Source organism: Cricetulus griseus, chromosome 6 (assembly GCF_003668045.3).
Source record: "Cricetulus griseus strain 17A/GY chromosome 6, alternate assembly CriGri-PICRH-1.0, whole genome shotgun sequence".
In the NCBI taxonomy this organism is placed as follows: domain Eukaryota; kingdom Metazoa; phylum Chordata; class Mammalia; order Rodentia; family Cricetidae; genus Cricetulus; species Cricetulus griseus.
Window position 1 is genome coordinate 137661214 of NC_048599.1, and position 14735 is coordinate 137675948.

General features: G+C 48.2%; 1 protein-coding gene across 1 annotated transcript in view; it reads right to left on the minus strand.

Moving 5' to 3' along the window:
- The window catches only part of Ccdc187 (coiled-coil domain containing 187), a 52780-nt gene that overhangs the window by 27570 nt on the left and 10475 nt on the right, over window positions 1-14735 (minus strand). The window contains exons 3-7 of the mRNA XM_035447085.1: window positions 9683-9799; window positions 8021-9198; window positions 7466-7560; window positions 1039-1610; window positions 594-681 (exon numbers count right to left, since the gene is read on the minus strand). Coding sequence (XP_035302976.1) covers window positions 594-681; window positions 1039-1610; window positions 7466-7560; window positions 8021-9198; window positions 9683-9799 — 2050 coding nt within the window. The remainder of the gene's footprint in view (window positions 1-593; window positions 682-1038; window positions 1611-7465; window positions 7561-8020; window positions 9199-9682; window positions 9800-14735) is intronic.

Consider the following 14735-nt stretch of genomic DNA (forward strand, 5'->3'; position numbering starts at 1 on the left):
CTGGGACAGTGAACCCAGACAGGTTGATAAACCATGTCAACATCCTCAGATAGTCAGCCTGCTAGCAATCAATAAGGAAAAGCTAAGACAAGCATCTCCCACGGACTATGGGCCAGCACAAAGGAATGTCTACTGGTGAGTATGTCTTCCTGACCAATGAGCAACTGAGGTCAGAGGTAAACAAGATGTGTGAGGTGAACCAGTGTTACTCTCCACCTGGCCTCATGCACCCAGACTCCTGGATGTGGGCCCTGGGCTAACACAAGGACCCTCCATAGGGGATGTGTAGGGAGAGACACTGTAGCTCCGCCCCCAGGTAACCCCGGACAGGTGTGCCGGAACACGCCCACCCTGTGAGAGCGGGGTGAGGGGAAGTCTAAGGTGACATCAGGAAGGCTTCTTTAAGGGACCTCCGACACATGGATGATCCCTTCTCCTTCTGGCCCTGGTCCCGGCTCCCTCCTCCTCGCTTTGGCCTGCGCTTGGCTGTTGTATCCAAATAAAGAGACCTTGACCCTATTGACTGCTGGTTGGTCACTCCACAGGATGTGAGAGGCAGACTTAATGGCCACAGCAAAACAAACTAGACTCACCTCCTCATGCAGGCACCGAGGTCCTGGAGGGTAGCCATCTCTCTCTGCAGCTTCTTCTTCAGCTCCCGGTGTCTATCCTCTATGGCACCTTTGGAAAGGGCACCATTACTTGATAAGCCAGCAGGGCAAAGTTGAGAGTGAGACACTGAGGCAGGGGCACTGGGTATGAGACCCACAGAGCACGGAGGCCTTGCTGGCCTTCTTGCCCCTTGGGAAGGTAGGGCAGGTAGGCAGCAGGCTTTGGGAAGAACCTCACCCCTCCCCCAACATGGGATGAGACAACTATGGCCTGTGCTATATATCACTCAGGGAGCATCAGCTATTGTCACTACTCTCATTGTCTGGGCAACTCCCATCCTGCTCTCCAGACAGGAAAAGGAATGGGGCCCTGTTGCTCCCAGCCCAAGGATACCCAGCAGGCATGACACCCACTACCCAGCCCCACCTTGGGGCTGGCTCTCAATGTGGGTCCCCAGGTTCAAGCTCTGTGGCTCCCAGTTGGGTCTCCATGATAGCATCTCACCATCCTGGAAGTAGGTGCTGGGGGGAAGGGGCTTGGCCTGCATGTCCACCCAGTCCTGGGAAGTTTCTCTGCTTTCATCAGACACTAAACTTCTGGGGTAAGAGGGAGGAGTGAAAGTGGGGGTGACAGGCGCTGTGCTGGGGCTCAAGGACAGCATGTCCGAGGCCAGGTCACCAGCTGTGTCCGATGACGTCGACTTGTGCAGCTTGGTGGTTAGGATGTCAATACGCTGCTTGAGGACCTTGGCCATGGTCTCCAGTGCCTGCAGCCGGGCTTGCTTGTACTGGAAGTGCAGGAGGCCCGATGGGCCCAGATGCTCAGTGTCCTTGGGGTCCATGTAGACACATTGCCGCCCAGACATGTCCTGGAGCTTTTTGGGGTCAGGGGAGGAAGCAGTAGACGGTAGCAGAGGGGCACCACTCACGCCGTCCCGGGGGCGTCCAGTGTCCCGGGTCTCAGCACGGTTCCATGGTTTGTTCAAACACAGACAAAAGCTGCAGGGAGAGAAGAGTGGTTGGACACTCAGCCTCAGCAACATGGTGTGTGCAAAACACACTTGAGGGAAGCAAGGAGAGACAATGAGGATATTTGTGAGAGTCAGGGCTCACCGCAGACCAGAGGCCAAGGCCAGGACATCTCGTATCAGACCACACGTGGCTCAATAGAATGAGGACCAAGTGTGGGTGAGGTACAGACATGATGGCAGGAATGTCAGATGCTGCAGTCCCTGGGAAACAGTTTGGTGAATCTTCACATATCAAACACCAAATTAACACAATCACCAGCAAGGGGTTTTACCAGAAGTACCAAAAACCACGGTGTGAACAGAAGTCTGTGTACCGTGTTCACTGCAGCAATGCTCCCAACAGATAAGGCAAAACAACAAACAAATAAGTGAGGTCCATGAACAGATAATGGACCAGCAACATGAGGCCCATCCACACAATGGGTTGTTTCTTGACTTTAAGCAAGAAGAGAGAATGGTCCCTGCTCTACACCAGGAATGAACCTCAGAGACATCAAGCTAGGTGACACGGGTCATGAAAGGACAAGTCTGACAGGATTCCCCATGTCTGAGTTCACCTAGGCCATCAGATCTAGAGAGACAGGTGATGCCAGGGACTGACTGGCAGGGGCTTCTAGGTTGGTGTCAATGGGGACAGAGGATCTACTGGGGAACAGGAGAAGGTTCTGAGGACAGATGGTGGTGATGACTGCACAGTAATACCAATGGATGCCACTGGCTGTGCGACTAAAAACCGCTAAGTCAGGCGTGGAGGTGTATGTCTGTAACCTCAGCACTAGAGACGGAAGGAGGAGGACTGTGAATCTAAAACTACATAGTGAGAACCTCACCTGAAAAACAGAGCAAATGTTGGTGTGACGTTGCTTGCCTTTAGTCCCTCCTAGTATGTGGGAAGCAGAGCCAGGATTATTTCTGTGAGTTCTAGGCCAGCCAGATTACATAGTGAGATGCTGTCTCCAAACAAATAACAAATTTTTTTGAAAAAAAAGCTAATCAAAACAAACAAAAAAGAAGTTAGGTGGTGGCACAGGCCTGAAAAAAAAAAGTTTCTTAGGAGGCTGAGGCAGGAAGAACAAAGTTTAATATCAGCCAGGCAACTTGATGAGACCCTGTCTCAAAATAAAAGGCTGTTTTGATTTTTTTTAAAGGCTGGAAGGGGGTAAATGCCTGTAATCCCAGCACTCAGGAGACAGAGGCAGGTGGATCTTTGTGAGTTTGATGCCAACCAGGGTATAGTAAGACTCTAAAATAAATAAATAAATAAATAAATAAATAAATAAATAAATAAACAAAATCTGGGGTATAGCTCAGTGGTAGAGGGTTTGCCCAACAGGTGTGAAGCTCTGGGTTCCATTCCCAACATAGAAGACAAGAAGAGACACCAGTGGGAAGAAGCCGATCAATTGGGCTATAGTTGAAGTTATTCTAACTGCCCTTAATAATAGCATACTGTAAAACACCAAAAAAAAAATCTTGGAAGAAAGGATGTTGAATATGTTTTATCATCCAGAAATGATAAATGCTTGGAGATGGATGCATTTAACCTAATTTAAATATCATGCAATGTGTGTATCAAAACACCACATGTACCCCATCCACCCATATGTACAATTTTTATGTTTTTATGTATCAGTTAAGCATAAACTTAAAACAAAATCCAGATGGATTGAGAATTTAAAAAATGGTTATCATTGTAAATGTTATGCCATGTGTATTTTAGCATAGTTTTTAAAAGTGGGAATAAAAAAAGGGCCAGGATGCAGTAAAGGGAAACAAGTCTACAGCTTCCCACAGTGATGGGGACACCCCCTCTACCACTGAAGGAAGCTGAAGGAGCCATGCAGGCTGCTGAAGGCTACCCATGGGTATGGTGACAGGTTAGACCCGAGTACTCCTCTGTTTGGAACTAGAGGCTGCTTTAGAAGTTCACAGACACAGGCATCTAAGCCACCCTTCAGACTTGATATGTCAGGAGACAGCTAGGGAAAGACTAGGCAGAAGAAAGGAGGGAGTCGGAGAGAGGAGTCATAAGGAGGAGAGTGTCCATCTCATCTGGCCAAAAGTATATATAGAGGGGTAGGAGCAGGAACCAAGGAGATCAGCTCAAAGTTCCTCCCAATACTAATGAAAAAAAAATGCCCACCAATGACCCTAGGAAGCCTAGAGCAAGGGCATTTCTGGAAGCAACCTCCTGAGGGGAGCTGCCAATCCCTTGTGGCTCCTCCTTCTCACCTTCCTGTACTGGCCATGAGGAGTACCTTAGCATCTGGCCATGGATACCTTAGCAGATGGCCAGAATGAAGCCAGGCCGGAGAGCGTCTGGCAAGAACCAGAGGTGGAGGAGGGAAAGAGCTGTCCTGTTTGGGTGTTGAGGGAAGGTAATGGGAGAACAGGAGGGAGGCAAGAAGGAAGGAAAGAAGGGCATGTGTAAGGCACTGACGCCACTGTGGCAAACAGCTTGCAAGTTCCTCAGAGAACTCCAAAGAGAAACACAGTGTACACACAAACCCCACCTCTGGAGTTGGCCTCTGGGCCAGGTGTTCCCAGCCTGCTGTGATGGCAGCATGTGGGTCACCTGGGACAAGAGTAATGGATCAGGAGCTAGACATCCAGGTGAAGTCCTCTCCCAGGTACTTGGTGCCAATCAAAATCCCAAATGTTGAAATCTTGAAAGAGTAAATTCCTCCAAGTCTAAAATCCTGATCCTGAAATATTAAAATTCTGAATGTTGAAACCAAAACCCTGGATGTTCATGTCCTGAAAAACCTCAATTTAAAAGGGTAAAGCCTGCATGAGAGGGTGGCAAGGCGGGCATCATCACTGGGATACATCTGCTCTCTGCATGACCTTGGCTGCTGCATCTTGAAGGAAGAATGCCTAGAATCCTTGGGCATATTTGTGCCTGTAAAGGGTTCTCCAAAGACCAGTACTTGATCCCCAGTGGGCCAGGTGGGGAGTCCCTCAGAGGACATGGATGGGAGCAATGTTCCCCAAGAAGTGAGGCCCTAACAGAAAAACAGCAGCTTCCCACCATGACTCCAGACTTCCAAACACAGTCCAAGGACAGGATGGTATCATCTCCAGAGATGGCTTGTGTACGCCACCCATAGTCCACCCCGTGGCCTCTTTGTCCCTTTGCATTTTGCTTTATTTTATGTTTTGGTTCATTTCCCAATTTGACTTGTCAGTGTTGTCTTTCATTTGCATTTTAACTTCATTCACATCCTCACAGGGCTGGAAGAGTAAATGGCGTAAAGACTTCTAGGGGGTTCTAATCAATCATTTCTTGGAACTTCTTGCCAGTGTGGCTCAGGAAAGAGCACTCTCAAACACTGACTTTGGGTAACACTGAAGTCCCCTTGGCCTGCGAGATGTCCTGATTTGCTGAAAGATTAAACCTTTGGTACCCACTCTTTAGGTGGAATCTCTCCTCAGAGGAGAGATTATCCTTTATTCAGATGACAAGGAGAGGAAGCTGGGTGCCCAACCACCGAGACAGCGCCGTCTCCTGCCAAGTGTGGTCTGTCTGCTTGTAGCTGCCATGCATGAGGAACCCTGAGCAATACTGACATAAGAGCCTATGTTCCACTTGTCTGTTTTAATGCATAAAGTGGCCTCTTCTGCTATATGTTTATGTCTCTCAAGTAAATCTCCCTTTGAAATCTCAATATATCTCTTAAAGAATTTAATTGTTTTGTGTTTCTAGGATTTAAATCATTCATGGCAGTAATTTTCAATGTTTTCCTTTGTGGATGTCAGCATTTAGGATTATGCCATTCTGAACTGTTGTATGGCACAAACCACCGGGATATCATCAGGAGACATAAAGGCAGGTGTTCAAACAAGTGCGTGTACACCTGTGATCCCAGGAGTGTCATTTTGAGTAGTCGAAATGAGAACAGCCCGCGTCCACAAGCAACAAATAAAGGAAATGTGAAGAGACCCTGGTGCATTGGCAAGCTACAAGAAGAAGAAGAAGAAGAAGAAGAAGAAGAAGAAGAAGAAGAAGAAGAAGAAGAAGAAGAAGAAGAAGAAGAAGAAGAAGAAGAAGCCGCTGCCTTGTCTTCAGCTTCCCAACAGGGAGCCCGAAGGAAGGACACTCAGTGCGAGAAATCAGACTGTATCTTGGGACACCATTGACAGAAGTGTCAGAAGCTGCCTTCTAAGGACTGGGTGTGGTGTGGGGTTAGGGCTGGGGTTGCAGCTTACAGTGTGGATCTCCTATAGGGATGCTGGAGGCAGAGAGGGGACATTTGAGCATCATCATGCTCCCATCCTGTGCATTTAAAAACAGGTTGGGAGCAGGCAGACTGTCTCGGTGGATAAAGGGCTCTTGCCACATAACCCTGGCAACCCGAGTTCAATCCTTGGTAGCCATGTGAATGTGACAGGAGTGAGCCACCTCTACCAAGGTGCCCTCTGACCTCCACAGGCATGCTGTATGGCATGTGTCCCACCTCCATACACACAATAACAACTAAATAAATCTATGTATTAAAAATAGCTTGTTCTGGGAAGTGGTGGCACACGCCTTTAATCCCAGCACTTGGGAGGTAGAAGGCAGATCTCTGTGAGTTCGAGGCCAGCCTGGTCTACAGAACAAGTTCATGACAACCATGGCTACATAAGAAAACAAACAAAAACCCCAACACAAAACAACAACAACAACAACAACAACAACAAAACCAAAGAAAATACAATTTTTAAAAAAAGGTGAGCTGGAGAGATGGCTCAGTGATTAAGAGCTCTGGTGGTTCTTCCAAAGGACCTGGGTTCACATCCCAGCAACCACATGGCAGCTCACAACTGTCAGTAACTCCAGTTCCAGGATCCAACATCCTTACACAGGCATACATGTAGGCATATAAATAAATAAATAAATAAATACATAAATACATAAATACATAAATGGAAGAGAAAAAAAGGGCTCCAGCTCTTGGGAGGCAGAGGCAGGCATATCTCTGTGAGTTCAAAGCCAGCTGGGTCTACAAAGTGAGTTCTAGGACACCTAGGACTGTTACACAGAGAAATCCTGTCTTGAAAAACAAAAAACACAAACAAACAAACAAACAAAAAGGTTGTTCTATAGAGAGCTGAGTCAGTAACATGCCTGTCATATAAGCATGGATTTAATCTCCAGAATCCACATTTTAAAAAACCTAGATGTGGTGGTGTATATTTATAGTCCCAATGTTAAGAGAGCAGAGGCAGGAGAATTCTTGGAGCTCATTGGCTAGCCAGCCTACTCTAAACAGCAAGACACAGGTCCCAGGAAGACACCCTGTCTCAAATACCCAAGGTGGATATCTCCTGAGAACCAATATCTGAGGTCACCCTCTGGCCTACACACACACCAATACACATCACCATGTGAAACTGCATACACACAAAGTACATTTTTCATGCGTGCACACACATATACACACAAAGTACATTTTCATGCGTGCACACACATATACACACAAAGCACATTTTCATGCATGCACACACATATACACACAAAGTACATTTTCATGCATGCACACACATATACACACAAAGTACATTTTCATGCGTGCACACACATATACACACAAAGTACATTTTCATGCGTGCACACACATATACACAATTGGGTTGTTTCTATTCACAGTGACTGTCTCACCTCAGCAAAACACAGCAGTGTTTCTGATCTGTAAAGCTCTGGGGTTGCCAGGGCCAGGAGAAGGAAAGAACCCAAGGAGCCACATTGTTATGAGCAATGGGCAGAGAACCACCAGAGTTCATCCTCCCCTCCTCTACTCCAAGTTGCTCAGGAAGAGCAACGTTGCCCTCCTCACCCACCTGTCTGGAGCCTCTTGGTCCCCAAGCACCGTGCCAGATGTCACCTTGCTCCACTTCCGCTCTGGTGGCCTCAGACTCTCAGGGGCTTCCAGGCCCTAAAGCAGAGAGGACACATGAGACCCACAACCTCCATTCAGTTCAGTGTTGGGTTCTAGCCCCTGCCTGGGGCTTCAGCCTAGACTCGCAGAGCATTTTTAAAGAATTAGGGGTGAAGAGGCAAATAGGTCCCTCTAGCCTTGTCTACCTATGGACACAGTGTGCAGGAACTCCCCCAAACAACTACACAGAAACCAAGTTCAGCTAGGAACATTCCCCAACATTGCCACCACCCCAGTCAGGGACAAAAGTGCCCCACGTCTAGCCTCTTCTCTCTGGCATGGTCTCTGTCCCAAGTAAATGCCTGCAAGCTGCCCAGAGCCAATGCCATCTCATCCCCCGGGCCCAGTGGCACCCAACCACCCACGTGTTGATGGGCAGTAGGCAGGCAGGGGTAGCAAAGAACCACAGGCTCAAAGGCTTGACCAATCCCCTTCTTGTCACCCACCCAGCACATACCCAAGACTGTATGGAACTGGGAACAAAGGTGACGATGCCAGGTCTCCTCTGGGAGACCACAGGAACGGCCTTGCCAAGGACGGCCTCTCGCTGCTTCCGGTATACCTCCTGCAGCCTCTGGTTCCGCAGTTCCAGTGCATGTGTGGCCAAAGCCTTCTGCTCCATGGCCTGCTTCCGCCGGGCCTGAGCCTTCTGACGCATGAAGTCACGCAAGGACTCAGATTTGTGTGCCCGGCCCAGAGATTGCCGTGGCCTTGGACAGGGTGGAGTCCCCTGTGTGTCCTGCTCCTTTGCTAGTTTGCTCTGAGAGAAGGCCTGGGCAGGCTCTAGCCAAGCTGGCTTGGCTTTTGAGGGAGGAGGGACAGCACTTTTGCCCTTGCTGTAGGGACTGGACTTCTGCACACAAGAACTACTCCAGGGCTGATGGAGAGCAGGATGTGGCTTAGCCACGGAAGAGCTCCATGGACTGGACCCAGGAACCTCCCAGTCTTTACAAGCTGTGGAATTCCACTGTGAACAAGCCTGACCAGCCAGAGCACTCCAGGGTCGCTGTGAGAAGGGGCTTGGCTTTTTAGGGGGGCTCTCAGACCTCTGGAAGGAGGTGTCATGTCCCTGAGCTTCCCAAGCCCTCTGGGGACAGGTCTGCCAACCCATGGCACTCCAGGGCCGCTGTGAGAAGGGGCTTGACTTTTCTGGGGTGCTTCCAGGCCTCTGGAAGAAGGTGTCCTTCCCCTGTGCTGTCCAGGCCCTCTGTGGACAAGACTCCCGCTCAGCCATGGCTTTCTTCCAGTGTTTCTGACTGTGCAAGTTTCCAGCCCTATCCAAGGAAGAGCACTTTCTTTCTGTCGCAGTCCAAGCACTCTTTGAGAAGGAGCCCTGCATGTCCCAGGTGCTTTGGGGTCCCTGCTGCCTCTTCCCTGCCAGGTTCTGTTGCCTTGGTTTTGATGATGAGAACTTCCTTGCCACCCTGGAGTGCCTGGCAAGCTCCAGACCAGCCTGGATTTGGTGGCGCAGGTTTTGTAGGATCTCCATGGCACCTTGGATACTTGCTGACTGACCATGGAAAGCTAAGCTGGGCGTATGGTCAGAAACCTGGTGGTCACTGTGGGTACAAGTAGGCTTAGACAGCCAGGTGTGGGCAGGTGAGTCCCCAACAATTGCTGCTTTCTTGTCAGAGCCTGCAAAGACAGGCAATGAAGTAGTGTTGGGGTCTGTGGGCTGTAGGAAAGAACAGACCTGCCCCTCCATTCAGGGGGAATCATGGGGTGACCAGGGAGGCCCTGGCCTTGGCCTCACAAACTCCCTCTGAGCCTCAGCCCTCATGATCAGCACAAAGGAGGGACAAGTGCTGCTTTTGAGTGAGTCACCAGCTCCACATGTGTTGACGGGGTGCACACGGAGGGGCAGCAAGCGGCCCCCATGAGAGTGGCCATTCCCATCTGCTCTCTTCACAAAAGCCCAAGTAATACTTCTGCTTCCAAAGCTGAGGAGAGCCTCTCTCTTCAGGCTTGTAAAGGTAACTATTCCCAAATTTCCATCTCTAAGGGAAATCTCGAGAGGCTGCCCAGCTACCACCTGCCCGGGCAGCACATGTATTTCCTCCGTGCCCACCCACTAATGCCACAGCAAAACACACCAGGCTAAGGCTGAGGCATGAGGTACCTAAGTCCGTGGCAGGGGCCTTGCTCTGGAGCCAGGAGAGGGCAGGAGGGGGCCCAAGCAACCGCCTCACCAGGGCTTGTCCTTTTCTCCAGGCGTACACACCAGCCAACTCAGAATCTTAAATAGAAAACACACAGCCGGATCATGGCCCTCAGACCACTGACAAGGATTCATACTGGAGACAACTTGGCATACCCTGCAAGGGCTCATAGGGAAACTCCTCACATCCAAACCCCTGTGGGAACAAAGCCAGATGTTTAATCACTAGCCAGCATGGGCGAGGGGCATCTCCGGGTGCTGGATTGCGAACCCCCACTCAATAGAGAGGATAATAAAAAACTACACCAACAGCTCCCCCTGTGAGCCATTCAACACAGCCCAGGCATACAGCCCACACTTGATCAGGGGCAACAACAGGGCCGCAGCCTCAGATGACACCTTCAGCTGCCCACTTAGCCAGGAGCTCATGCCAGGGCCACAGCAGCAGCAATGTCACAACCACACACCTTAGCTGAGAGATTAATGTGCTCTGAAGTTGGTCAGAGTCACAGTAGTGGGACCTGGATCAGAGGTGGCTTTAGGCCTCCTAAATGGTACAGAAATAAATGAGCAGCATAGCTGAGCTTCCCTTGACAGACACTGTCATATGATAAACATAGCTATTCAACAATCTCAGATTGCATCTACCAATGTCAACACTGATTGGTCATCATGACAACCCCAGTCACAGGGCCCACAAAAACAGGAAGCAGGCCTTTCACTGACGCTCAGATATATACCCATTCCCGCATACTCACAAGGCTCATTCTTACACACTCACAAGCTATAATGCTCAGTTTCACATAGATTCATATACTCACATACAGGCCCACACAGGTTCACATGCTCTGTGGAAGACTGTGTAAGAAAATTGTGAACTTATTGTAAACTGTGCATGTGGCAGAGCACAGAATGTTCTTGCTTGCCCCGTGGTGGTGGCACACGCCTTTAAACCCAACACTTGAGAGGCAGAGGCAGGTGGATCTCTGTGAGTTTGAGGCCAGCCTGGTCTGCTGAGTGAGTTCCAGGACAGCCACGACTTTGCACAAAGAAACCCTGTCTCAAAAAACAACCAAACCAAACAACAACAACAACAAAAGAATGTTCTTTCTACAGAGATAATGTGGACTTGCCAGGTGCTCCCATCATGTCTTTGCTTTCAAGTGCATTCAGCTTTCATAGTTTACACAATTCTTTACAGAAGGCCACCTCGTGGGACAAACATTCTCCACTCTGCCCCATCCACAGTTCACGGTTTTCTTTCTTTCTTTCTTTCTTTCTTTCTTTCTTTCTTTCTTTCTTTCTTTTTGTTTTCTGAGACAGGGTTTCTCTGTGGCTTTGGAGGCTGTCCTGGAACTAGCTCTTGTAGACCAGGCTGGTCTTGAACTCACGGAGATCTGCCTGCCTCTGCCTCCCGAGTGCTGGGATTAAAGGCGTTCGCCACCACTGCCCGGCTCATGGTTTTCTTAAACAGGCTGTCATAATGCTCACACACAGATTCACACATTCACATGTCCACATGCTTACACTCACACATTCACAGTTCACATATATCCAAATACTCAAATGCTCACATGCTCACACACAGGCTCACACACATTCATATATGCTCGTTCACAGTAGCATACATGCTTACATATTCACACATGCTCATATGCTCACAAATGTGCATGCACTCATTCACATACATGATTATACACACAAATGCACAAGCAACCATGTACATATGCTTTGGACACTCACATGTGTGTACATGCATACCCCCACACAGGCTCTCACACACACATGCTCACACAGGCACAGACATACTAGTCTGGATCCAGCCAGTTCTGCAAAACTCAGACCATGCCTGCTGTGTTTCCAGTCACTCCACCCACACGCCTGCTCAAGGTGACACTATCTGAGGCTTGGGATCACATCTCTATGTGGGCTAAGCCAGGACTTTCCCTGTTTCCTCTGGGTAGCACATCACGTCTCGGACAATCCAGAGCACTGACTCCTGAGGGCAGCCTATGAGTCAAGTCCTTCACAACACTTCTCTCTCCACTGACCTGACAGTTGTGAATTAAATCAGCAGTCTGCCATGGTTTAGAAAATTAAGTCACTGGGGACTGGAGAGGTAGCTCAGTAAAGAGCACTGGTTTCTCTTCCCAACTCCTGGCTGTGATCCCAGCACCTCACTAACAGCAGTTTCCTAACAGCAGTTTCCAAGAAGCTCATGCCAGCTTCTGGCCTTCTTGGTACCAGGCATACAAGTGATGCCCAGACATACATGTAAGCAGAATACCCATGCACACAAAATTTTTAAATAATAAATATTTTTAATTTAAAAACCTCTTGAAAAGTAGTTAAATCATGATAGTTGTAAAATATTCACCCATCCAGGCCAAAGAAAAACTAAGCTCTATATTGCACAGACTGAGTAATCTCTTCAGCCCAAAAGAACTCTGCTGTGGTGAGCTGCCCCAAGCCACTCGATTCTCCAAGACTGAAACTACCTTTCCTGGGCAGAGGATGGGTTGGCCCCAACCACATCCTCCTTGGGGACAAGGCTTCCAGGCCATGCTTTCTATAGGCCCCAGCTTCTTAAACTGTAGGTCTTGATCCCTCATGGAGCAGCATACTCACAGACTCAGACATTACCACTCCCTTTCTAGCCAGCTCTGCAAAACTGGAAGTGTGGGGGCAGGGAAAAAATGGCAACAGTAAAAGGTTTCTAAGCACACAGCATCTGTGGTAGTTTGAATGTAATTGGCCCCTATAACCTCATAGGGAGTGACACTGTTCAGAGTTGTGGCTTTGTTGGAGTAGGTGTGGCCTTGTTGGAGGAAATGTGTCACTGTGAGGGATGGACTTTTGACAGTTCACTTACTGTTGCCTGCACATCAAGATGTAGAAATCTGAGCTCCTTCCCCAGCCCCAGTCTGCCTGCTTATCACCATGTCTCACCATGATGACAATGGACTAAACCTCTCAAACTGTAAGCCAGCCCAATTAAGTGCTTTCCTTTAAAAGAGTTGCTGTAGGGCTGGAGAGATGGCTCAGAGGTTAAGAGCACCGACTGTTCTTCCGGAGGTCCTGAGTTCAATTCCCAACAACCACATGGTGGCTCACAACCATCCGTTATGAGATCTGGTGCCCTCTTCTGGTGTGCAGATATGCATGGAAGCAGAATGTTGTATACATAATAAATAAATAAATAAATCTTTAAAAAAAAAAAAAAGAGTTGCTGTAGTCATGGTGTCTCTTCACAGCAATAGACACCCTAACTAAGACAGAAGTTGGTACCAGGGACTGGGGTTTTGCTATGACAGGCCTGACCACGCTTTTATTTGCTTGACCTTGGAACTATAGTTTAGAAAAGCAGTTGAACACTGTAAGTGATGATTAATGGGCCACACTAGTAGGAGCATGAAAGACAGTGGTGCTGAGTATGATTTGATGAACTGTGGGAGCCTAGCTCAAGAGGTTTCAGAGGAGAAGAATTTTAGTATGGTGCCTGGAGATCGTTCTTGTAATTTTACAAGGCTTATATTCACAAGGCTCATTCTTACACACTTGCAAGTTATAATGCTCAGTTTCACACAGACTCACATATACTCATGGGTTCACATGCTCTGTGAAAGCCGGCGTAAGAAGGCTGTGAACTTACGGTAAACTATTGATGTGGCAGAACACATCCATATAGCACACCCAGAGCACACAGTTATGCTCTGCTTTTGCCCTTGCCTGAAATGTATGCCTGAGGCTAAAGTGAAGTTTTGGCTAAAGTGAAGGGAATGTCCAAACAGCCTAGTATAGACTCTGTTGTGTGGTTACTAGTGGTAACTCTAATGAAGATTTATAATGAAAAGGAGCAAGCTGAGCAAGGAAAAGTACAAAATGTACTTTTTTTACATTTGAGAAAGGGGGTGCCAGGAAGTGGAACAGAGCTAAATCCTATGTTTGAGGAGACAAACAGATTAAGAAGTGGAATAAAGGAAGCGGTGAGCTCAGGGCAAGACCCACAAGTTAAGTTTTCAGCTTGTAAAAAGGAATTAAAGAAATGCTTAGAGCCAGGTGTGGTGATACACACCTTTACTCCCAGCACAAGGCAGTGAGAGCTGGTGGATCTCCAAGTTTGAGGCTAGACTCTTGAATTTTTAAATGCATTTTGCATTATGATGTTGTTACAAGCTTATGGGGACCAGAGAGTGGAATGTGGTAGTTTGAATGTAATTTGTTCCCATAAGCTCATAGGGAATGGCACTATTAGAAGGTGTGGCCTTGTTGGAGAAAGTGTGTCATAGAGGTAGGCTTTGAGGCCTCCTATGCTCACGCTAAGCCCAGTGTAACAGTTTACTTCCTGTTGCCTGAAGTTGTTCAAGATGTACAACTCTCAGCTCCTTCCCCAGAACCATGTCTGCCTGCATGCTGCCATGTTCCACCATGACAATAATGGACTAAACCTCTAAAACTGTAAGCCAGCCCAATTAAATGTTTTTCCTTTATAAGAGTTGCTGTGAGCTGGGTGGTGGTGCACGTCTTTAATCCCAGCACTCGGAAGGCAGAGGCAGGTGGCTCTCTGTGAGTTCGAGGGCAGCCTGGTCTACAGAGCGAGTGCCAGGATAGGCTCCAAAGCTACACAGAAAAACCCTGTCTTGGGGGGAAAAAAGAGAGTTGCTGTGGTCATGGTGTCTCTTCACAGCAAGAGAAACCCTAATTAAGACAGCATCCCAGCAGCTGGAGAGATGACTCTGGGGTTAAGGGCACTGACTTGCACTTCCAGAGGACACAGATTCAATTCCCAGCACTCACATGGCAGCTCACAACTGTCTGTAACTCCAACTCCAAAATCTAACACCCTCACACAGACACAGATGAAGGTAAAATACCAATGCTCAAAAATAAAATAAATTAATTATATAAAAAAGACATCATGCCCAAATCAGTTTAAAATCAAATGCATCATGAATCCAGGATGTTTCTGGCTGTGTTCATCCATAATACATCATCAGATTCACAGCAGCCTCAG